Source organism: Elephantulus edwardii, unplaced genomic scaffold (assembly GCF_000299155.1).
Source record: "Elephantulus edwardii isolate Elephantulus edwardi_28Jun2011 unplaced genomic scaffold, EleEdw1.0 scaffold00054, whole genome shotgun sequence".
Lineage (NCBI taxonomy): Eukaryota > Metazoa > Chordata > Mammalia > Macroscelidea > Macroscelididae > Elephantulus > Elephantulus edwardii.
Window position 1 is genome coordinate 11,987,305 of NW_006399804.1, and position 24,994 is coordinate 12,012,298.

The 24,994-nt window shown below is 38.9% G+C and overlaps 1 protein-coding gene across 1 annotated transcript in view; it reads left to right on the forward strand.

Annotated features, from left to right (window-relative positions):
- Positions 1–24,994, forward strand: part of PDSS1 (prenyl (decaprenyl) diphosphate synthase, subunit 1) — a 52,933-nt gene that overhangs the window by 24,418 nt on the left and 3,521 nt on the right. The window contains exons 5-10 of the mRNA XM_006887108.1: positions 1,255–1,396; positions 4,206–4,317; positions 4,412–4,521; positions 13,703–13,783; positions 13,926–14,039; positions 22,412–22,492. Of these exons, the coding sequence (XP_006887170.1) occupies positions 1,255–1,396; positions 4,206–4,317; positions 4,412–4,521; positions 13,703–13,783; positions 13,926–14,039; positions 22,412–22,492 (640 nt within the window). The remainder of the gene's footprint in view (positions 1–1,254; positions 1,397–4,205; positions 4,318–4,411; positions 4,522–13,702; positions 13,784–13,925; positions 14,040–22,411; positions 22,493–24,994) is intronic.

The following is a 24,994-nucleotide window of genomic DNA, read 5'->3' on the forward strand; positions in this document are numbered from 1 at the left end:
ATCACTATACTATCTCTTGAGTGGTTTGTCCTGTGTATTGCATTTAACCTGGGAAAGAAAAGTTTTGATTTCTAATGCAAAGATCAAACACAAACTTAAGAAAATTTTTTTTCTCTATAATTATATTTTATTAATTTTCATAAACATTTACAGAGATTTTGGGTTTCTATTCATTCATTGTTGCACTATTGAGAAAATTTTTTATAAAAATTCCATTTTGTTTATTGATATCTTCATACTAAACATTTAATTGAAGATGGTATAAAGTGCTTCGAATATGTGACACTTATGTGTGTGTATATATATGTGTGTGTTGTATTTTGTGTTTGTTGTTTGAAAAACTAAGATAGCCAGGGGCTTTTAAAATTGTGTGTGTGTAAGTAACAAAGCTTACCGTTTTAATGATTTTTAAATGTGTAGTCAATGGCATTAGTTATATTTACAATGTTGTGCAGCCATCATCATAATTTCCAAAACTTTTTCATCACCCTAAACAGAAACCCTGTCCATTAGCCAGTAACGTCACATCCCCTGCCTCCGAGCCTCTAATCTGTTTCCTTATCTCTGTGAATTTGCCTATTCTAAATATTATATAGGAGTCCTGGTGGCACAGTGGCTAAGTGCTCAGCGACAAATCAAAACATTGGCAGTACAAAACACACCGGCCATTGTGCAGAAGAAAGTTATGGCTGTCTATTTCTGTAAAGACGTGCAGCTGTAATCCCTGCGGGTGGTTCTCCTCTGTCCTGTAGAGCCACCTTCAGTCAGAGCTGACTAGCCTTTTGTTCACTAATTCATGTAAATGAAATAAAAATCCTTGTCCACAGTTGGTCATTAAATTACCGTCTTTAGAATGTTTCTTACCCTTCGCCCATGTCTAGAATTTTGTTATATCCTGATTGTAAGCTTGTTCAGCCAATCAAGATAACTGCCTGCAGATGATTATCAGGATGAATCTTCAAGGAACCTAGTGATCAGACTTCTGAGTGTCTGCACCTTTTTGTTGTCAGTTACACAAATTCTGCCTTTGGATTTGGTGTCCATAAAACAGAACCTTGGCAATGTGTCTCATGCATTTTTAAGATGTTCTCCAAATGGAAGAAACAGCTTCCCAAGGAAGCCAGCATTTGTATCCAGTTTCTCTTAAAGAAATAAAATTTCTTGTCTAAATCTGATGTCCAGTTTTCACAAGATGATTGCTGAAGGGGTTGTAGGCGGCATCTCTGTTAAAAAGCCTTGCTTTCTGTTAATTAGACATGTGCAAGCAAGCCAGCGCTCCATAGCCTTAATTGCAGAAATGATCCACACTGCTAGTCTGGTTCATGATGATGTTGTTGATGATGCAAGTTCTCGAAGAGGAAAGCACACAGTTAATAAGATCTGGGGGGAAAAGAAGGTATGGTTTCATTTTCTTTTTTTTTTCACCTTTCGTACTAAAGCATGTGTTCTTTGCATTGCATTTCCTTTTTTTGTGATTTAGTAAAAAATAAATGTGTTTGCTCAAATTTGGTCTTCCAATTAGGAAATATCATAGATAAATAAATTTTGTTTTCTAGTTACTTTCATATATAATTCCTATTCATTGTCAGGGAGCTCTGGTGGCCTAGTCGTAAGAAGCTATGCTGTGTAATCCCAAAGGCTCACGGTTTGAGTCCACCAGCTGCTCCTCAGGAGAAGGATGGGCAGTCTCCTCCTCTGTGATTTACAGCCTCTGAAAAGCTGCTGGACGGTCAGCTGTGGGTCAGTTCTGGCTCAAGAGCACACAACACTGATTATAAGGAAAAGGATATTTCATTGATATTTCAAAAACATATTTCATGAGGAATTTTATTTTTAGGTTCACATTAACCCAGATTTAGGTCAACCCTTTAACTATATATATTGATTACGAGATGCAGGAGAGGTAAAGCAAAGAAATAAATAGAAGAATATTAACACCCAGGGATAGAGTGCTTTTCCATGAAACCTTACATCTTTCAGTAAAGGTTCTGTGGTTGGTTTTGATTTGTGTACATGCATTTTTAAGCATCTTTTCATATTATTTTGTTAATATATTTCTTGAAGAGAGGTATGTGAAATGAGGATTATTTTTTTTTAAGACTGTTTAACTCATGGTGTCAAGTTGAAGTAAAATTGAGGCTGTGAATTTTAGATGTCATTTTATTTTGGAGTTGGTCTCCATCACTGCACACACCTGCTAGCTGTCCTGCCCACTGAAGAGTCTTCCAAGGCTATAATCTTTATGGAAGCAGACAGCTCCATCTTTCTTTCATAGAGCTACTTGTGAGTTCAAACCTCTCACCTTTGGGTTACAGCTGAGTGCTTAAACACTGTAGCTGCTTTTCTACAAATATCTCTATTTTATGTACTTACACATAGATTTTCTTGCTGTTTCGTGCCAATGAATCGGGTGCGACTCATACCCTGTGATCAATAGATTTGAACCCTGTCTTATCCTGTGCCATCCTCATCATCTCTGACACATTTAAGCCCACTGCTGCCGTCACTGTGTCAGTCTGTCTCATTGAGAATTTTCATCTATAATGCTGACCTTCCACCGTTCCAAGCTGATGTTCCCCTGTAGAGAATAGCTACTCCGAACAGCATGCCTACAGTATGTGAGAAGCAGCTTCTTACCTGCTCCTAAGGTGTCCTCATACCTCTTTCCTTCTTTTGTAGATATATGTAAAATCCATTCACATAAACCTTTCTCTATGATCCTTTGCTATTACTGACTTTCCCAGCCCTTCTTTTGGGAACTCCACACCCTGAATAGCCACAATCTTCTGGCTTATTTTTATATGCCTAGAACCTTTCGGCCTCTGAGTTACCCTGGGCCAGTAGAGGAAAAGTGAAAGAGCTTGAGGAACCTGAGCTAGTGTTCATTTGTAATAGATAGATGGATGGATCTATGTAGGTATACACATAGGTGCAAAATAACTTTATAATATTTGCTTTTATATAAAGATATATCTAGGGAGATATATGTAATATATCATGAGATTATAAAATGACTTAATAACACACTGAACATCACTAACTTTGGGTACTAGAAAACCATCGTGATAAAAAACGAAAATGTGGTTCTATTGAAAATTGTATACATTAAAATGTCTGTGAACTCTAGCTGTCATAATTAATACAGTCTCATTATATATATCTCTTTAATTATGTGAAATAATGTGTGTGCATATAGGGTACAGGATTACAGCATATGATTCAACTGTATAATTTGTAAATTGATAACATGTACATCTCATAATTTTAAAAAAAGAAAAATATTATTTATTGCTCAAATAAATTGTCAAAAGATTTTATCTAGGAAGGATTGGCAGGGTAATTTAGTGCAAAGAACATTAAAGTTGAAGCCAAGATTCCTTGGGTTTTGGTTTTGTTTTGTTTTTGTTTTTTTTTTTACTGAAAAAAGAAATACTGTGCCATGTAGTAGAGTGTGCTGTCAGCTACAATCACTCCCAGCCTCTGCCATCACAAATTCAGTAAACAGGAAAACAAGGAAATCACTGCTAGAGATGAAAACACAGCAGGGTGCTTACGGTGTCATGCTCACACAGAAGAGAGTTTCACCTGGAGTCAGGTTAGGCTTTTGGAGACACTGCCTGAGCTAATTATGCAACTACTGTTAAGTGCTGCAGAGTCTAGCCTGCTCCTAGCTGATATCCCCCCCCCTTCAGAAGTTGTAAATCACAATGGAGAAGACAGTCCCTCCTTCTCAAGCAGAGCAGCTGGTGAATTTGAACCACTTGCCTCTTTGTTGGCAGTCAACTCCCTTCTCACTGGCCACCAGAGCTCCTCAGCTGTGCAAATAGGTCCCCTAAGTGAGGATGGGAAAGCACTTTCTGGGCAGAAGTTGCAGTAAGAGGAAGCCCAGCATTATTTTTTTAGGGGAAAGAGCGACTGCACTTTGAAGGTGGAGGGTGAGGCTAGAAAATAAACTGCTTTCCCTCTCTAAGCATGTTTCTTTAGCTATAAATTGAGAGGAATACTCAGATCTCATCTATGGGGGGAAAAAAAAAGTTCCTACTTTCTAACCATGACCATCTTGTTAAGGAAAAGGGAAGAGAAAATAACCCCGTAAGTCCAAAATGGCCTCCCTTCCATTCGTTATCTTCCGACAGGCAGACAGCTTGGTGGGCTCCCTTATCGTGATTAGTTTCTGTGAAGCTGGGTTTTTTTTTCTTTTCTAGGCTGTTCTTGCTGGAGATTTAATTCTTTCCGCAGCTTCCATAGCTTTGGCACGAATTGGAAATACAACAGTTATATCTATCTTAACCCAAGTTATTGAAGATTTGGTGCGTGGTAGGTTGATTGTGACTTTTCTTCCTTTTAATTTCATCTTGACATATAGTCGAGCTATAAAAACTCATCTCATGACCCCTTTCCTTCTTTCTAGGTGAATTTCTTCAGTTAGGGTCAAAAGAAAATGAAAATGAAAGATTTGCACACTACCTTGAAAAGACCTTCAAGAAGACCGCAAGTCTCATAGCCAACAGTTGTAAAGCAGTATGTACGTTCTGTCTTTTCAGTTGGCACATCCTTAATAGCACTTTTTTTGGAACTAATAATTCTCTTAGAAAACTTCACTGGAGAAGTTTAAAATAGTACCCAAGCCCCTCAGAGGTCAATGAGGAAAGAATTAACAACCCTCAACAACAGCTTCTGCCATGGTTTTTCCTCTCTTCTGTTTTTAACATTAGCTTTTTTTTTTTTTTATGATTTTTTAAAAAAATTTTTATTGTATTATTTTTATGTGTACGGTCAAATCAGATCTGACTGGTACAGGAGGAGATTGTCCCCTCCTTCTCCAGCAGAGCATCTGGTGGATTTGAACCATGTACCTCTGGGATTGCAGTGCAGTTAACATCAGCTTTTAAACGTTTCCTCCAGAGATGGAATCAAAATAAGCTTCATAACATAGTCCCCAGTCTAATTTCCAAACTGTGTAACATTTTAAACAATGTATCATTAGTAATTTGAATATTGTCACACATTTCTGTTTTTACCCTTTAAGAAAGTAAGTTTATAAAGTTCTATGCTCTTAAAGATCAGATTCTCAGTCAAAATCTGGAGTGAGACCTGCTTCCCTCTACACACAGGGAGCCAGGCCCCCCCCACACCCCCCAGCAAGCATAGAATAAAGTTGTCCTCTCTGGCAAAGCCTTGGCATGGAGGTTGAGCAGGAATCTGTGAGTAAGCACATGTTAGTAGGTAAGGGAGGCTAGATGAATAAAGAGACACAGGGATCTGAGGTTAAGAATATGGCAGAATGGGGAACTGTAGGTTACTGTGCACTGTGTTGTGGGAATTGAAAGGACTCTTAGGGTGGTGGCCTAATGGCAAGAAGTTGTGCTGCAATCTCAAAGGCACGCGACGTGGTTGCAATCCACCAGTTAGTTGCTCCACGGGAGAAGGATGGGCATTCTCCTCCTGTGTGATTAACTGCTTCTGAAAACCTCCTGGCAGGTCAGCTATGGGTTGTTTCACAACAACATCTTAACACAAACAATAGAGTTAATATCAAAACTCTGTTTCTACTTCCTGGTAAAACACAGGCTGAGAGCCAGAATTTTTAAAAAAACCCTGCCGTCTAAAAAAATTTATCATTTGTAAAATGCACCATTATTTGATGTACAATTGAGAAGTGGGAAAGCTTAAAAGAGGAATGAGATCAAGGGAATTGAAATAGTTCTGAAAGGAGAAGTGACAGTCATTTCCATACTAAGGAAGGCGGAAATCCCTAGTCGAAGCACAAACACCAGAAATAAGTTTTCATTTCAAACTAAATAATATCTCGAATGTAACCAGGTAAGAGCCCTGATGGTGCAGTGGTTCAAATGTTCAGCTCCTGAAAGGCTGACAGTTTGAACCTTCCAGTACTTGCTGTGTGAAAGGCATGGCAGTCTGCTTCCATAAAATGCACAGGCTCTGAAACCCTATGGGGCACTTCTGTTTCCTCCTATAGGAACACCCAGAGTGAAATCAGCTAGACAGCAGTGAGTCTGAGGGTTTTCTTATGAGTAGATTTCCCCAGAACTTTTCTATGAAATACAAAGAAACCATTTTCTTTAGGGTTTAACTTAAATGTGAACTATGATTTATTTCTTCTTTGTTCTCTCTTTGGGCCCTCCACTCTCCACTTATTTGACTTTTAAAAAAAATTAATAATACTATCTTTCATCTCTAGGTTAAATGCACGATATCAGTGTTAATGACTGAATGAGATACATTCAGAATTCTGTTCATCTGACTTTCTCATTTTAATAGACATTACAGGCAAAATTTGGATTCCAGCCCCCCTTCTTGTAACTCAACAAGAAGGGAAGACGGGAAGACCTAATAGTTACTTTCTTGTCATAATACAGTATTAGCATAATTGGTTCTATTTTTCCCTAAGTCTTCTCAGATGGAATAGACCCTTCCCCTTAGTGTCTTTTTTGACAATGTCCAGAAGTATATACTTGTGAGCCAGAAAAGACTGAAGGCAACATTTTCTTCTTAAAAAGACTCAGTTGAAACCCAAGGAATGTGAGTTATGTAGAATATGCTTACCACAGTTGCAGCCAATTTTATCTTTTTATTAGAAAGACTTTTTTTTAATTCCAAGAAATTAAAAGTTGTGGTGGATTTGTTTTGTTTTGTTTTTTCCAAGAGAGACAGAGTTGAAAATGATAGACACTTAAGGCTAAGTAAAATAATGACCCATTGAAAGGAAGTATTATAAAGTCCTTTACATTAGTTCTTCACTTGTCATTCTCTTTGTCAGAAACTCCCGTTATGATTACTATAGTCACCCTCATAAAGCAAGCTTGTGTTTACAGTAAAGTTTACTGGCTTCACAAACTTAAGAACTGTAGTTTAGAAGCACTAAGGAGTAGTGGGGTCATTGAGTTGGAAATACAGGGTCATTGTCTATCCTGTGTGGACATCTCATAGACCCATGAGGAACTCCACATCGGATTACAGCCGTAATTGATGCTCACTATTCTGGAAGGGTCCAACGTGGATCTGAGTCATCAAGGAAATGCTTAATTGTGGCCATAAACTTTGGCTTAATTAGCCAGAGACACCTCATTCTTCAGAGATTAGCAAATAAACCCAGGAGGTGTATATTAACTTGGCTGGATCCTTATTAAAAATGAAATGTTTTAAGCTCTCCACTAGGAGGCATGCTGGCATTGTCCCAGAGCTACGTGCTTTCACATAGGTGATGATTCCTCATTCCAGGATGGTTGTTATTAGTAACATTAGTATTGTATCACATTATTATTTTATAGCTTATTATTACAGAATTATTGTTCTAATATAAAGCAAAGTTATAGCATAAGCTCTTGGAATTCGTTTCCAAATTTATAAATTATTATGGGTAGAAATATTCCAGAACTACCATATATTCAATATTGCTATTTTTTTATATACTCTTAATATTTAAATGCAAAGACATGTGGGCTCAGAAAGAAAGTATACAAAAACAAGATAAAGATACTAAAAGAAGAATGATAAAGAAAATTTAAACATCAGAACAAGATTATAAAACAACTAATGGGATTCTAAAACATAGGAATTTGAAGGAGACTGTTGTTTCTGGGAATAGCATAAATTGTTAGTCCTAATTCATAGTAAAGATATAATTTCTAAACCTTCCAGCCCCTAACTCCCACTTTTTTAAACCATTATTGTAATTTTTTTGTTATATATCAATCTGTAGATGGCAAATCTTTTGCCATTTCAATTATCTTCATATGCAGAGTTGAGTGACATCTTCACTATCCAGTTCAGTGACAGTAAATGTATGCCTTTTGTCGTTAAATTATCCCCATTTCTGAAATTTTCCTGTTGTATTTTTGGTGGAGATTTAACTATAAAAGTTGCCTCACTCATTCACTGCCACCAAGGTCAGTCCCAACTCAGAGACCTTCTACCAGGTTTCTGAGGCGATAAATCTGAGTGAAGCACGACTCAGTCCTACACCAGTTTTAACAGTCACTACTCTGCTCAAGGCCCTTGTTGCTTGGTTTTTTGCATGGTGCCTTTCTCCATAGCTGGCCGCTCCTGAAGTAGCAAATTATGTGAGATGAGGGCTCGCCAGTCTCACTTTTAGGAAGCATTTTGGCTTCATTTCTTCAAAGACCATATTTTTCTTTTGGCATTCCATGGCATATCCAATTTTCATGCACAAGTAAAATCACTTACATACATAATTGTGCAAAATACATGCTGTGACATACCAGAGATGGCTGTGACTTGTTCCCAGGGCATATGGCCTAGCCAGTGTTATTTCTCCAACAGTGGCTGAACCAGGATTTGAACCCAGAATTGAGTGTGGTCATCCTGCAGTCAGCTGTTTTACCCCTTCAGTTTTTCTGCATTTCTGTTCCTTCCAAGGCTGAAAGTGATCTGAGCTGTCTTCTGTGATTGTTCTCCAAGCTACATAGCATCACTATTTTTTTTTTTACTGTAACAATTGCACAGAATTTTGTTTTGTGGGTCATGTTACAAGAGAGCTCTTGTTGTTAAAATAAAATCTGCAGACCTTAATTATGTTTTGCCAATTGTCCTAATAGTGTTTGTTATAACAAAAGAAAGACGTTTTTGCTGCTCTGATACCACTACAGGATCTCATGTTGCATTTGGTTGTTCTGAATTACTTACTGTAATTGCTTTTGGGTGCCATACGGTTGACATCTACTCAACAGAATAAAAAACCCTGCTTGATCCTATGCCCTCCTCACAGTTGCTGCTGTGCGTAAGCCCCTATTCATTGTTGCAGGCACTTTGTCAATCCATCTCATGAAGGCTCTTCCTTTTCCAGACCCCTCTACTTTCCAAGCATGATTTACTTCTCTACAAACTTGTTATGTGCCCTTGGGTTGGAACTGACCAGGGGTGACCCTCTGTGGTTTTTCAGAGACAGTAAATTGCACAGGAGTTGATTGCCCCATCTTTCTCCCAAAAAATAGTTGGTGGAATTGAACCATGTACCTTTGGGTCATCAGTGTAATTCCTTACAATTGCCAGAGATCCCTAAGAAACTCATTAGTCTCTTTTAATCTGAAAATTCCTCAGACTTCATCTTTTATTTTGAAGAGTACAAGCCAGTGCTCTGTTGTTGAGTCTCTCAGGTTGAGTTTTTCTGATAAGTCTCAAGATTAGATTCAGGCTAGGAATTTTTGGCAGGAACTGAAATGATGCTGTCTTCTCATTTCAGCACATCAGGACACATGACATCTTTTTATCCCAATTACTGGTAATGTTCACTTTGATCACTTGAAGGTGATGTCTGCCAGGTTTCTTCACTTTAAAGTTACAAGTTTTCCCTTTGAAATGAAGTATTTTGGAGTGAGGTTATTTTGGGATTATGTAAATATTCTGTGTCTCATTAAATTTTCATCTTCTGGTTTGATCATCTATTTATGATTGAGCCACTTATTACTGTGGCGGTTGCCAAGTGGCTTGTGTTTCCCCCAGCTCTATCATTCCTTCTACACCCATCTTCTTCAATAGTGTTTATACTCTATGATAAAGACATTTTTCCTAGATGGATTTTTAATTCTTACAGTGGTTTATAAACCTTTGTTACTTTTGTTGCTCTGCTGTTTTCTGTTTGGCCATTGGAGGGGACCCTTTAATCCTGCTCTCTGGGTCATTTTGACTTATTTCTGTCTGTCTTTCAGCACTTGGTTAATGTATAGCTTGGGAGTTGTGCAGGTCCATCTGTCCTTCCCAGCCCTGGAATCCTCCATTTCTCTAAAGAGCCCTGGTTCGTTTTTAGAGGAGAGTGTTATTTAAAACTCAAATCAGCAGTGAGAAAATTGGCTCTCCTGATCACCAAAATATATTTTTCTGTGCAAATCAAGAATGCACATTAAAATAAAATTCTTTTCTTTAAATTCCCCTTGAGTCAATTTGGACTCACAGTCGCCCTAAAAAACAAGAGTCGAACTTCCCCCTAAGGTTCCCACTGCTGTGGTCTGTTCAGACTGCTTCATGGTCCCAGGGAGCCCCTGGTGGGTTCAAAACCACCAGGGTTCCCTTTAGAATACACTGTGTTATGTAACAGCTTATTCCTCTTTCAGTGGAGAAAAACCCTTATGAATAGTTGTTCCTGGTTCCCTTTGTCTTTAGCCTGAATAAGGCCAAAACACTATGTTCTAGCTGCCTTTCTACATATTGTTTGAAATATAATGAAGTTCATTTTTATTCCATCTTGGGGGTTCCCTTCCATTCTTACTGATTTGGGGGTTTTTTCTTTCAGGGTTTTATGGGTTTGATTTTTCCCCCTCCACCTTCGTTATCGCCAGAAAGCAATATAATGTACTTTTTTTAGCTTTTGGACCCTGCTTTTTTTACAGTAATTTATAAAAATACTTTATTTTGCTTTATAGAATCTTCCTCATTTTTTAAAACAGTGGTATCATATGTCGTGTGAAACTGCCATTCAACATTTAGACATTGAAATTTCTGATGTTTTACAATTACAGACAGTGCTACTGTGACACATTTTGTTCAATGTACTTTTTCATTTGTTAAGGATGGGCTTCCGGGGTCTATCTGTAATAGCATATGTGGTTTTCATCTTGTTGTCAGTGAAATGACTCTGATGTATATGACTGTCCAGTCTTCATAGGACTGTCGCATTCATCGTCTCTGCTGTGCTTAACCCCCCGTTCCAGTCACTGTATTAATCCACCTCTTCAAGAGCCTTTCTTTCACTGACCCTCCATTTTTTCCAGCACAGTGTCCTTTTTCCAAGGACTGACCCTTCTGACAACAGACACTACTAATTTTAACTTCCATGAGGATTATATCAATATGCATTTCCACCAGCAGCTTATGGGTGTTTCCCCAGAGATTTCAATATTTGCCATCCTGATAGCCGAGACATGGTGCTGCAGGTCTGCATCTCCTTAGGAGTGACAGCTTTTCATATGCTTGGGGCAGTTTTTGTATTTTTTTTTTATGTCTTTTTGCCCATTTTTCTACAATATGTTTGATCTCCCCTCCACCTTTAGTTCTTAAGAATTCCTTGAATAGTAAATTAAATGTATTTTTCTTAATCTGTGACATTATGTTTCATGTATTTGCTCCCAAATTATTAATTTGGTTTTATATTAGTTTGTTTAATAATGGCCTTTTCCTCCCATTTGGGTTCAAAGTACTATTGCCCATATATATGTTTATTTATTTATATGTATGTATGTATATATACACACACACACATTCCTATGTATCAGTGTAGTGAAAATGCATATATAAATAAACATGTATAGCTACACATAGGGGAGCTCTGGTGGTCTAGAGGTAAGAAACCTACTGCGATCCCACAGGCATGCTGCTCCACAGGAGAAGGATTTATAGTCTCCTCCCTTGAGATTTACTGCCTCGGAAAACCCACGGGAGAGTCAGGATGCGGTTCGAATCCACCAGTAGCTCTGCAGGAGATTGACTTGATGACACATAACAAGTAGCAACAACCAGTCAAAACTGTCTCATCCCTACCTTAAATTAATTTAACACCATGACAGGCCTCAAAATAGAACCAGACATACAGTGAGTACCAACTTACTGATGTCATTTATAGGTATTTAAAATGTAAATCACATGTGCTCCCTAAGTTTTAATTCCTATCCGTTTAGAGTCGAAGTAGATTTTGTTTTCTCTCTTTCTTCAAAAGAAAATCTTGTACTTCTCGAGAAAAAAGCATCTATTTCTGTGCGGCTTTTGTGTTGAGGAAATGGCATTAATCAGGCAGTTCAGAGAACTGCCTCAATTATCAGTTATTTCTGCCTGTGAAAGGAATTTCATTCTGTTCTGTTCTGTTCTGAATTTGGCTAATTCCAGCCTTCCCGAATCTTGCCACACTTTCATTCCTGCATGCACACTGATGGATATCTTGGCTTCTGTCAACATTTTTGAATTGTGCCCCATGGGTACGCACCTGCTGGTGCGAAGGTCCTTGCTGTTGAAAGCAGTAATGAGTTATTTTTCAATCAAGAAAGTGGCCAGCTGGTTGGTTGGGAGAGTGTGTGTGTGCATTTCTATCCTGGACTTAGGAACATTTCATTCACAAACTTCATTAAATCATCAAAAGCACTGCCCCAACTGAAGAAGTTAAATGACCTGGTTTTATGAGCAGAGGTGGATGGACACTGCCCAGGCTGTGGCTGGTAGAAAAAGAGGAGAATTACTAATAATAGCACACATATTTGAGTTTTGTACAGTGCTCTGGTGACCTAGGCCGTTGCGAGCTGCGCTGCTAACTAACCTAAAGGCTGTATCTCCCTGTGAGTTTGACCAGAAGCTCTGAAGGGGAGGGGAGGAGGGACAGACAGGCAGCCTTCCTCCTGTGCATTTTACAGTGTCAGAAACTTAATAGAAGGTGAGCTCAGAGTTGTGCTGACTCCATGACAATGACAGAGCTTGATTTACAATCAGATGCCGGCTCCATGCTCTGGGTTTATGTGTAGCAGCAAATTTATTCCTCCTAACAACCCTGTGATGTAAATACGTTTCATTCATTCCTTTTGCAGATAAGCAAACTGCACAGGCAAAGATTAATACTCCAAGGTCACATGGTAATTATAAAGGACATAATCCAACTCTAGGGAGATAAGTGCAGAGCCTGTACCCTGGTCATTCCACATATTGACTGTGTAAATGAAGGCTTGGTTCTTTTCCACCACCACCCCCCCAGCCCACCCCTGCCCCCTTCTTATTGTGTTACTGTTGAATCGGATGTTAATGGCACAGGAGGAGATTGCCCCTCCTTCTCCAGCGGAGCATTTGAAGGCTTGGTTCTTGATAGGGAGCTGCTGGGGTAAGCTTGAGAATTAGGGGTCAGGGTTCTTTATCCTTGGTGATCATCACTAAAAGGAGACAGTGAAGAGGTCCATCTGGTTTTCTCATTGAAAGACATTTCCTCTTCAGAAGAATAACAGGTCTTCCCCCCCTTGGATTTCCACAGAGTCCCCATTTTCCGTAAAGGAGGCTGGGCCTGCTTAGCATGCCTCGCAGAGCAGCAGGAAATGCAATCAAGTGTTCCACGTGAGCTAGTGTTTGGGGAGTTTAAAAAGTAAGACTTAGAAGTCTTATTTTCCTCCACTGAAAAGTTTTTATACTGTTCCATTGAAGATCCTTTTGATAATCAAAGAGCAATGTCTATCTTAAACATGAAGTTCAGGAAATCAGCAGACATGAGATCACCAGAAATTATTACAAGAACTAACTTTTTACGTAATTAAAATAAAAAGTGTGTAGCAACAAAATATACATAAAATATATATGTATCTGAAATCAGTCATGATTATTAATTGTCCATTTTGCTTAATGGTGGAAACTAGTATTTCCCAAAATAGTTTTCTTTTGAATATCAAAGAAGTGTACTTAACATATTACCTGCCTGTAATATGCTAAATCTAGTTGTAGTTCAGTTTTCCCTAGCAGTGTGAAGGACTACTTTCTTACTGTCTGGACACAAGACAATTTTGTTAGAATTGAAGAAAACACAAGACGGAAGCATTTTCTCTGGAAGCGCTATTATGTACATGTTTGATCCTCTGCTAGTATCTCCCGATTACAGATATCTAGCGTGTGTTTCTCATTCAAGGGGATTATGTTACTACCATGTAAATTTTTCTATTCAGGGGTTTTCTACCTGCAACAACTTATGTTGGAATTCTTTTTTCAGGTCTCTGTCTTAGGATGCCCTGACCCAGTGGTGCATGAGATTGCCTATCAATATGGGAAAAATGTGGGAATAGCTTTTCAGGTAGGTATATGTAGCTCTAAGAATGATGGTGGGTCGGAATACCAACCTTGTCCCCCAGAATAAAATGCTCTGAACAGGAGGAGGGTGGCAGTGTTGAGAGGGTGGTGCTTTTTAAAACACTGCCTTTATTTTCTTTTGTTAGCTAATAGATGACGTACTAGACTTCACCTCATGTTCGCACCAGATGGGCAAACCAACATCAGCCGATCTGAAGCTCGGGTTAGCCACTGGCCCTGTCTTATTTGCTTGCCAACAGGTAGGTTTGACAAAGCCTCCTTGACATTCTGACCTGGAGCCCTAGAGATTGGGAGACCTGCATTTGATCCCAGATCTATGGCCAAGATGGGGGGCAGAGGGGTGTAGTCATTTCATCTCTCCAAGCTTGTTTACGAAGCTTGAGTGGCTAGTGGTAAGGAGTTGGGCTGCCAACACAAAGGTTGGTGGTTCAAACTCACCAGCTGCTCTGGGAGAGAAAAATGGACAGTCTCTGTGCAGTCTCTGAAAACCCCCTGGAGAGTCAGTTCAAGGGCACTTAACAAGCCTGTTTACTTACCAAGAAAATAATCTTCCTCCCAGGCTTATTGTGAGAAAATTAATATACATGGGATAACTTTAAATTAACACATACATAGTCACAATTATTTCCATATGCATTTGACATTGGCAAGGTGAGTAGCTTCTACATTTTGTGTAGATGGTGGCCTCTGGGTGTGCAAAGCTGGAAGTGTCAGGGGCATTTGAACAGGAAGAGTCTCAGAAATTCTCCTTTCTAGACTATTTGCTGTTCTCAGAGGGCCACTGAAAACTTTGGCAGTTTCCTCAAAGTGGCAGAAAGTCCATGAAATTCACCACCAGAATCCCTTAGTTCCTTCTTTCTCCAGATTCATTGTCTCCCTAGTACGGATGAAAGGCTTGAGAAGCCTCAAAAGGCTAAATTGATTTATAAAGAAGACATTTTCACAGCCTTCTGAGGATCATGGCCATGACCATGTTCTTGGCTATGTCAAATGTTAGCTGAAATATATGGACACTGGATGGAACTTGATACATCTTTTTAAAATTTCATCTTATTAGTATTTCATTTGCTATATAGCAGAGCTGTAGTCATTCCCATACCATGAAATTGAAAACTAGTTTTTTCTAACTTCTTAGTAACTTTTAGGCTTTCAGAGATTTTACCTCAATTCTGTCTTGAAATTTATAAACATTGTCATTTCTTCTGTTGTATGTGCCATCGAGTCACCAATGTCTCATAGTGACCCTACATACAACAGCTCTGAAGTCTGCCCTATCCTGAGCTAGTCTCACTGATTCCGACACACCTACCCTCATTCCTCCCAGTTACTGTGTCAATCCATCTCTTCCGAGGACCTCCTTTCCTGCTCTGTCCCTCCACCATTTCAAACATGATGTCCTTCTCCAAGGACTGATCCCTCCTGGCTACATGCCAATGACAGATGAAGCGTCAAAATCCTTGCCTGCAAAGAGAAGCTTGATTTCACTTTCTCTAAGACCCTTGTTCCCTTGGTAGTCCAGTTCAATACCATTTTCCAGCACATCTAAAAGGCACTGATTCTTCTTCTAGCATCCTTATTCATTGTCCAGTTCTCTGATGTATAGCAAGTAATTGCAAAGAAAATGGCCTGGATCAGGTGCACCTTAGTTCTGAGACTGACATCATTACTTTTTAGCAATTTGGAGAGGTCCTGACAATAGATTTTGCTAATGCAATTCCTCTTTTGATTTCAACTGTAGTGCCAAGAGAGTTGTGTAGCTCAACAAACTGAAATTGTTAACCTCAGTCTTTTCTCCATCTATCATGATGCTGCCAATTGTCCCAGTGGTGAGAATCTTTGTCTTCTTGATGTTGAGCTTCAATCCATATTGAAAACTACAGTCCCTGATCTTTTGTTCAGTAAACTTCTATTATCAGTGGTTCTATGTTGATATTACAAAATGCTTTTGATCAGTTTCTGGTCCCAGAGTTAGTTGTTTGGTACCACTGAGTCAAGTATGACCCATAGCAACCCTATGAACAACAGATCTGAGCCCTGTCCTGTGCCATCCTCAGACTTCCTGACACATTAGAGCCCATTGTGGCAGTCATCCTATCAGTCCATCTGGTCAGGGCTCTTCCTCTCTTTGAATCCAGAGTGGAGAGATTAGCCTTTACCTGTTTTCCAGGAAAGCCACAGCTAGAAGGCTTCTTCCTGGGCTAGTTTAGGCTGAAGTCTGGAGCGATGCAGATGGGCTGCACTGTGCATCATATTAGTGGAGATCTTGGTTGGCAGACAACCTAGTGAATATACTTGAAGAATAATGGCATTGGGGGTGAACTTTGTAGTGCTCTGTGGAAACATCATTCCTCAGTATTACAAGGTTACATCCTCTCAAAATCTGAGGCAGAGATAAAAAGGGGAAATGTATACTCTGAATGGGTTCTTTAACTGGGAGATTGATTGCAAGGCTCAGGGGTGTACTCAGTAACCCAGACCTCAGAGGGATTTATGAAATTTCTTTTCAACATTAAGGCTTTTCCTATTTTATTATTACCCATATAAATGCAGTGTTTATTCATGAGCCACGTAAAGGTAAAGGAACAGGCACATCTAACATGTACATATTAGAAAAATTAATCACCAGCTACCATCTCTGCAGCCACACACATTAATCTACACAGACACCCACTGGTGTATATGAGTAATGAACTCTAATAAGGGACTGAACATACTAAAATACTCATTTGTTAACAGTCTACAAGAGACTGGAAAATGCAAGTAAAAGAGAGAGCAGGGAGAATACGACAGTGTCCCAACCACTGCTGTGTGTGTCACTGGGAAATCCCAGCATCACGGGGCACCACACTCAGTCTCAGCAGACAGCACTAATCTGCCCGTAATACAGTGGGAAAAGGAGTTCAAAAACACGTCAGCCACAGAATTAGGCTGAGCAGAAAGTGACACCCGATGACGCTGGGTAGGACTTGTTTCATGAGCAGACTGGTTTTTCTGGCATGCACCAGAAGTTAGAGTATTTTTTTAGTTTTGTATTTTGGGGATGGTCAAGTAGTGTGTGTCCCCCAATTAAAACAGCAACATAAATTCTGTATCAGGCTGTCAAAAAGGGGGGGGTGCGAGAAATTTGTTTTTTCAAAAGATTTGTAAGGCTAAAGTTAATTTAGAGTTAAACGAGTGCCAAAAATAACATTTCATGAAAATGCCTTTATAGTTTCCAGAAAATTCTTTAATACCGTCTGGGGTCCCGCCATTCCTCTCTTTATGGTGGGTTTCATTACGGCATGTGAACAACTAAACACTTCAAATCTTCTAAGACCAGTATTTGCTATACTACACCACGAATGTTACTGCCACTGGTGTTTATGAGTGAGAGCCTGCTGAAAATTTGAGTACTTTTTAAGGCCTCCTCACAGAGCAGGTAACCAATGCACCCTGGCACTGGAAATGCACTGGTGACTCTGCGCGTCATTTCTGTAATTAACTTGCCCATTTAGTGGAAGAGCTGCAAGATACTGGTAATCCTTTTCCACAGATAGGCGAGTTTGGCTTGCAGACTAGGTAAATAAATCTTTGAACTTGCCTCGTTTATGAACACTGATTGTGTGACTCTGCTGGTCCAAGACAAACAGCCTTAGGAAGCCGCTTCTCTACTTAACTTGGCACAGCTGGCCATCTTGAAATTGGAATCTGTTGGAAAAGCACTTGAAAGAAACTCCCTGTATCTTCTAGGTCACCCTTTACTCTCTAGCTTTTTGGGATTTCACTAATAATTTGAAATATAGTTCCTTGACGACAGGTGGGACAGGGTCCTCAGGGAAAGTTTCCAAATTTCTTCAGCGTTCCCCATGAGGACAGAGTCTTTTTCTGTTCACTTCCCCTAAGAGCAAAACCTCCATGTTGTATCTTTCTATGGCAGATCAACTTAATTTTCAGAGAAGTCTTTACTCTTTAATGACACAATTCTAGCTTACAGATGTCTCTAGAAAAGTCTTTTTCTCCTCCTTCTGCTTCTCCTTATTTGTGATGTCAGCTGGTAGGTATACATCCCGTGCCAGCTCCCATCACACAGCAGCTGTACAAGCTTAAGCTATCGATGAAGCTACTCAGGGCTTTTGAGAAACTCAAGTTTTGGCTAGGTAAGCAGACTCTGATTTACCGATCCCCGGTTTTGTTTAGACCATACAAAGAAATAGGAAGTTATGTATAAGAGAATTGTTCAGTCTGAGAATAAATAAATGCTATATAATGTGTGCATTATTTGCATTAAAGAACTGAATCTGTATTTTAACAAGATCCCCAGGTGATTGTTACAGACATATAAGGTGGTGGTAAAATGTAGCATGATTGTGTGTAACTGGAGTGGAAATGGACATTCCCAGGGTGGGAGAGGGGGTTGAGCTGGAATGAGCTGGTTGGACACCCTGGTTTCTAGACCAGCTTCCAAGTTAGAACCTGACTGCTTCACAGGTGGTTTCCATACTTTTAAAAACAGCCTGAACACATACAGCTTCTCTTACTCACTGTATCTGCGGGCGGGCATCTGCTCTTCCTTTGTGGTTTTCATGCCTTCTCCCACATAGAAGGCAGTGGGGAAAGTTTTCAATATTTACATGTTAAAACTGCACATACTTCATGTTCCAGAGGAAGAGATGTAGTCAAATTCAATGCAAATTTCTCGTAAAACTCTTGATTTTTCAGTTTTTTAATAAAAGCATCAAAAAAAACTGTGCAGTCAGCATTCACATTTGTTGATATGCCAGAAAAGCTCACACACTATGAAGATCTTAATTGTATCCAGCACAGCTGTCACATCGGCTTTGCTGTCACAGCCCTCTAAAAATCCAGTTTTGAAATGTGGCATTAAGACACTAACGTAAATGCATAATTGACTTTTGACTACTAAAATACATTGATTTGGCCTTGCCTGATTTTTAAAAAAGCTTACTCTTAAAAAACCAGTAACAGAAAGCAGATTATGATTTTCATTTGAGAACGAACCAGCTCCTGGCTCCTTCAGTGCTATAAGCAATTTATTAGCAGCCAGTGTATATTTAAAATGTTATGACACATATTTTTCTCTGAAAATAACATTCTGATTTCCTCATCTGTCATCAACTGGTTGAGGTTTTTCTACGTGTGCCCCTTTTTTTTTCTTCCAGGATTACTAATATGTTGATGGTTTCAAGACAACATCTTTCATCCTTTGGGCTTATTGCCAGGAAAAAGCTGGAAACTAGTATAAGCTTGGGCATGTCCAAAGCCTAACACATCATCTTCCTTCTCCTATTCCAAAGACTAAGACCGTTCAAATTAAAGGGTTTCAGACCATGTAGTTGAACTCTCTCATTATGCAGATGAGGAGGCCAGGTGACAGAACTCACTCAGCTGTGGCATCTGGTAATAGAAACAACACTAGCACTCAGATCTAGGAAATGAAGCTGTTTGGTGCCCTGGCTTCCATTTTCTGTTCATGGTGACAGCTTTCCTAAATTATTACTGAGTTTTGGAGATTACCCATTTTATCTTCCTAATACCAGTTTTCTTTTTTCTATGACTAGCCGTAGTTTAATTCTTCTTCATAACTAACTCCTAATTCACCTAATCTCAGCTTGGGCCGATATTAGAAACATCTGAATCTTTGGGAGCACAATCCAGGAAGTTGTGTGGTGTGGTTTTGTTTATTTGGGTTTTTTTTATAATTTTATATTGGTTTGCATACACAATTCATGTACATTATGTTTCATACATTCTTTCATTCATGTTGTTTCATACAGTTATCCCCATACATCTTTTAAAATTCATCCCCATTGATCTATACCCACTATTATGCCAGCTTCTCAGATCCCCACTGGATCTTCTGGATCTTTCCCAATTCCTTCACCCAGCTCTTAAATTTTTTTAAAACCTCCCCAAGTGGTTCCACTTTGCAGTCAATGTTGAGAACTACTACTTGAATCTTCTGTTGCTTAAAGCAGAAGGCTCTGCCCAGAAAAGTTCTTTGATTTAGAAACCTACTCGGTTTAGTGCTTATTGTGGAATACCTAATTTCCACTCTCATCTCTCTTAGTGGTTGGTTCTCCAGTGGTCTCAGGAACTCATGGTATCAGCTTTACTTGGGTACTTGTTAGAAATGCACTGTTTGGCCCCACCCAGGGCGCATCAAAAACTGGGGAAGGAGCCCAGCAGGACAGGACTTAACAGGGTTAAATTTAAGAACCACTGTCTGGGGCAAACTGTTGCCATCCTTTAAATTCAAGGTTAAAAAGTCACTGTCAAGGAGTAGGAACGAACGTGTAGCTAGCCCTCAAGTGGGTTTTCAGAAGCTGTAATTTACATGGGTGGAGATTACCTAGCATTCTCCCAATGGTGGATTTGAACCCAGGAAGCACCACTTGTGGGTTAGCAGTGTAGGACCAGTCCACTAGGCCACCAAACCAAAGCAACTTTAAAGTAGTAATCTGCAAGCTTGCCTGTTTATTTCATGGGATGTTCTTGTTTGTTAATAAAGTCAATCCTAAGGATTAGTCTTTTTAACAGGGCCTTAACCTGATAATGAAGTTTAGGGAATACTGCTTTAAGGCATACACTGATGACAGAATACCTGGGTTTTGTGAGCCATTGCCATGTTTGTGCCTTAGAATTAGTACAAACATATGTATGACCTTTTCGTGACAGAGCTATTTACTGCTCAGTTGTGTTTTGGGGGTTTTTTTGGTGCTATTTTCGGAATGGGAGGTATGCTGAAATGAAGGGAATTTTTTTCTTTGAGTTAGTACTATGAATTTTGAACAGTTCCTCCCGTGTGGACTCTGGTGATGCCAAGGCCCATTTTTCTTTTTTTTTCTTGGTTTTGCTCACAAAGTTCATTCACATTGTTTCATACAACCATTGGCATTCATGTGTTGTATTAATCACCATTGAACTATGCCCACCATTTTCTTGTCTTTCCAGATCCCCACTGGATCTTTCCCATTTCCTTTATCCTTCCCCTCTCCACTTACTAAATTGTGCAACCCTATGATTTCTCCCTCACCCCTCCATTCCCCTACAGTAATGGTCTTATGCATTATTTGTCCTTATGAGACAGTTCACTCAGCTTAATGGTCTCCAGTCAACATTAGCAAGAATTTTTTAAATCATTGCTCCTGTGTGCTGCATAATATTTCATCATGTGACTGTACCAGTTTCTCAATCCATTTGATTGTGGTTGGACATTTGCACTGTTTCCATGTTTTTGTGATTGTGAATAACATTATGAACATTGGTGTACAGATCTACATTTTTGACTCAGTTGTAATTTCTCAGAGTATATTCTTAAAAGTGGAATAGCTGGCCTTATGTAATTTCTATGTTCAACTTTTTTGAGGAAATGCCAAACTGCCTTCTAGAGTGGTTGTCCCTTTTTACTATCTCACTAACAGTGTATGAGAGTTCCAATCTTTCTGGATCATCTCCAACATTTATTCCTTATTGTCCTGTTAAGCTTTTCCCCTGCTAGTGGGGTAAGAGCATTTCTTCATGTCCCTCGACCATCCAAACAAATGTCTTTCTCTGAAAAGTCTTTCCTTGTCTCTTGCCCGTTTTGTAATTAGATTATCAGTCTTTTATTTGTGGAAGCTCCCATAGGATTCTGTACACTTTTGTTATGAGATTCTTGTCTGAACAGGCACTGCCAAATGTTTTCCCAGTCAATGGTTTTCTTTTCATCATGTTGGAAAAAAGTTTTTGATGCACACAGAGATTTACTCTTCTGAAGGTCCCATTCATCAATTTTATCAAGTCCCATTTCTTCAGATTTGCAGTTACAGTGAGCTCCATCAAGCAGGAGAATGGACTACAACTGGGATCACAGCCTCCCAAGAACCTAGAAAGGCAGAAATAGTCACCAAAGGGTTAACTAAATTTGTAGTTAGAAAATCAGATTGCAAGTTTATTATCTATATACCTAGGGTGTTACTGTTCATTTAAAGGCCACGTTTTATTTTCTATTCCTCTAGTGTTATTTGATGTTAAAAAAAAACTTAAGTCCAAAAGCTCATTTTTGTGTTCTCTTCCCTTTTCTTACCCAAGTAGTTGTGTGAGGCTAGAATATCATCACACCAAGAATCCACAGCTGCTTCCTTCCCCACACCATCTTAGATGTTGCTCTTAGTGCAGCTTTCTTAACCCTTCCATGACAGAATTATTTTCTTCTTTGAATTTTTTCAATATTGCATGTTACTAGTCCTGGAAGGCATTCTGAACTCAAGGAGGGGGCAGATTTCTGAGGCAGTATCAACTGTGATACCATTCTGTGTAACACAGTCATCCCAAGTGGTGTGTGGTGGCAGGATTGGTGGAGGGAAAGCTGGCCTGTTTGTTCAGATTTACTAATTACAGGTCCTTGCCAGGTGCTGGTAAATATACAAGTGGAATGGTAGCTTGAGATATTGGATAGGCTGAAAAGGTTGTTGGGTAATGTATGTCCCATGAGTCACAGAAAGGTTAATCCTACATCATCTAGAAAGTTAACTGACTTTTTGGTTTGTTCCCAGTTGTCAGGGTAAATGACAAACTAATGCTAGAACATTTTAAGCCTCCCAAGAGCAATAAAATTTTTCTTTATGATCAGTTCCCAGAAATGAATGCTATGATAATGAGAAGATTCAGTTTGCCAGGTGATGTGGACAGAGCTCGACAATACGTGCTACAGGTAAGATTATTTAAAGGGGGGGGGGGGAAGCAAAAACACAAAACGCTGCAAGTACAAGGTGCCAAAGCTCTTGAACCAAAAAAATAATGTAACTTTAAAAATTAAAATGATAAACCAAGTTTAGTCAATTTGTGATTTGACAAAAAGCTAAGAAGGAAAATCTTATATGATGTCGTAAAGATTTTAAAGTAACTGGCTTAGAGGTCAGGGATTAATTTTTTTCTTTTTTAAAAAAAGAAAATACTAATTCTTACATGCAGCCAAGCTCCATGCCTGTTCTCTAGTCTCAAACACCGTGCAAGCTCTCTTGTCACCAACACTGGTTTCACAGGAGCAACAAAAGCCAGTTGCCAGTGAGTTAGTTCCTGCTCACGGGGACACACACTGCACACACGCCCCCCGTATCTTCCCAGTGCTGTCGAGGCTGTAGTCTTTCAGAGCTCACCCAGCCTTTAATTCTGAAGCACTCCAGCAGTCTTGGATTAGCCGTTAAGTGCTATCAGTAAACATCCATTTCAAAAACACAACAAAACCTTTTTTAAAAACTAACACAAGTGAACTATATGATCACGTCATTTTTTTTTTTCTTTTATGAACAACAACTATTTAGCCTTCAGGGGAGTTATAACTTGCTTCCAACCTGACAGTGTTTAAAATATCCTCAGTATTTCTTTGTAGAAGCCAAGTTTTGTTTTTTTTTCCAGTTTGCTAAGTCTATCTTTTGAGAATGAGCTTTTCTTCACTTCTTAAGGTGTCTTCAAGTTACTTGAAAGAATTAAAAATAATTACCCTTCAGATTTTTAGTATTTACAAAAACCAAATCCCTGCATTTCTGTTCATCATCATGTGCTGCAGGTAACCACTTCTTTGTGGGATGGTTTGGCAATAATATAGAAACATATAGATGATGTCTCTGGGAAATCATGGAGCAGTTTTGGTTTAAGAAATAATAGTGTTACTAAAAGGGTGAGTGAAAAATAAGATTGAAAAGAGGGAATTAACTGTATTTCTTTAAAAAAACACTGAAGTTCTGCCAAGTTTAGGGAGAAATATACTTAGGAAAAACATTTCGCAGGCTGTTCTTTCAACAAAATCACTGGTCTTCTATAATTTAGCATCCTGTTCACACACGGAGCTCCCAAATCCTCATTAAATATGAATGGACAACTGATTCCTAAACAGTTGATGAAAGCTTGCTGTATGAAAGAATGAGTCCAAGAAAAACAAAAAAGAAATATAACTAGGTGGATTTAAAAAGATACCATATTTATAAAACAGAATAATATGAATAAACAATGGATAAGCAAGCTCTAAGACCTTTTAAAGGACTATGGAAAACTAATTCCACAGGATTCCAAAATATAGACAGACAAGCCAAAACATTAGAAATGAGAGAAAAGCTAAGAGAATCAAAAAAGAAAGTCCGAGTCATCTACAAATGGAAAAGAAATTACTCTGTAAAAAAAAAAAAAACCAACCACCAGCACCACCACAAAAACCTGAAGGTTAAAAGGCAACAGAGTAAAAAAAAGCCTTCTAAATAATTAACATTTTAAACTTTTAATTCTGTGCCAAATAAAAGTCTCAAGGCAAAAAAAAGTCACTGTCACACATAAGGTCTTAAGAAGTTGACTTCTCATACTCTAATCCTAGGTAGGTTTGTTTGTGATTCTATCTCAAGAAAAATAAAAACAAGAGGAATAATAAAGCAGAGAATCCTATGAAAAGACACCCTAGGACAGCAGTGATGCAGAACTAGAAAGTGGTTGGTCCAAGCAAAAACTGAATGACACAATAAATTAAAAATGTAGTGTTGGTATTAGACTGTGATAGATAGTAACAGTAAGGCAAAAAAAGTTAAAATATGTCATGGTTAAGACTATTAGAGGCCTTTCTGCATGTTAGGAATATTCCACTCTGAATGGCAGAACAATCATGACTTTGTAACTATGGAAATAAAGCAAATAAAACCAAAGCACACGATTTGTTTCTGGAGAAAATGTTTTTTAACATCATAGCTTTTAGGGGCAACCAACATTAAAACATAGTAATAAAATATAACACAAATGTTACTATGGTATTAGTTTTAAAGTAGGCTTTTTTAGCCATTACCTTAGTCCCTTCTTCTCACCAGCTACCAGAACTGTAGACATAAGGTCTTGTGCAAATCATCGGCAGCTGTGGGACTGGGATAATAGAGAGTGCTTCCCACACTGGGGAGCAAGACTTGAGGGAGGAGAGAGCATGGCGTTGCTACGGAGAAACTAGTGACGTGTAACCACAAGAGGATAAAGGCCACAGTTAAAGATTTTGCTGTGCTTGAGGAAACCAGAGGCTTCTTAAATTTGTGTTGCTGAACTGAAACCAGGACTTTTATTAATTAAGGAATTGTGTTTTGCTATTAATTGTACTTTGGACTGGTGGACTTAACCTGGACTTGAATTGTGAGATACTCTTCCTCCATTCTCCAACTTATTTCCCTAATACCCTTGGTACCACAAG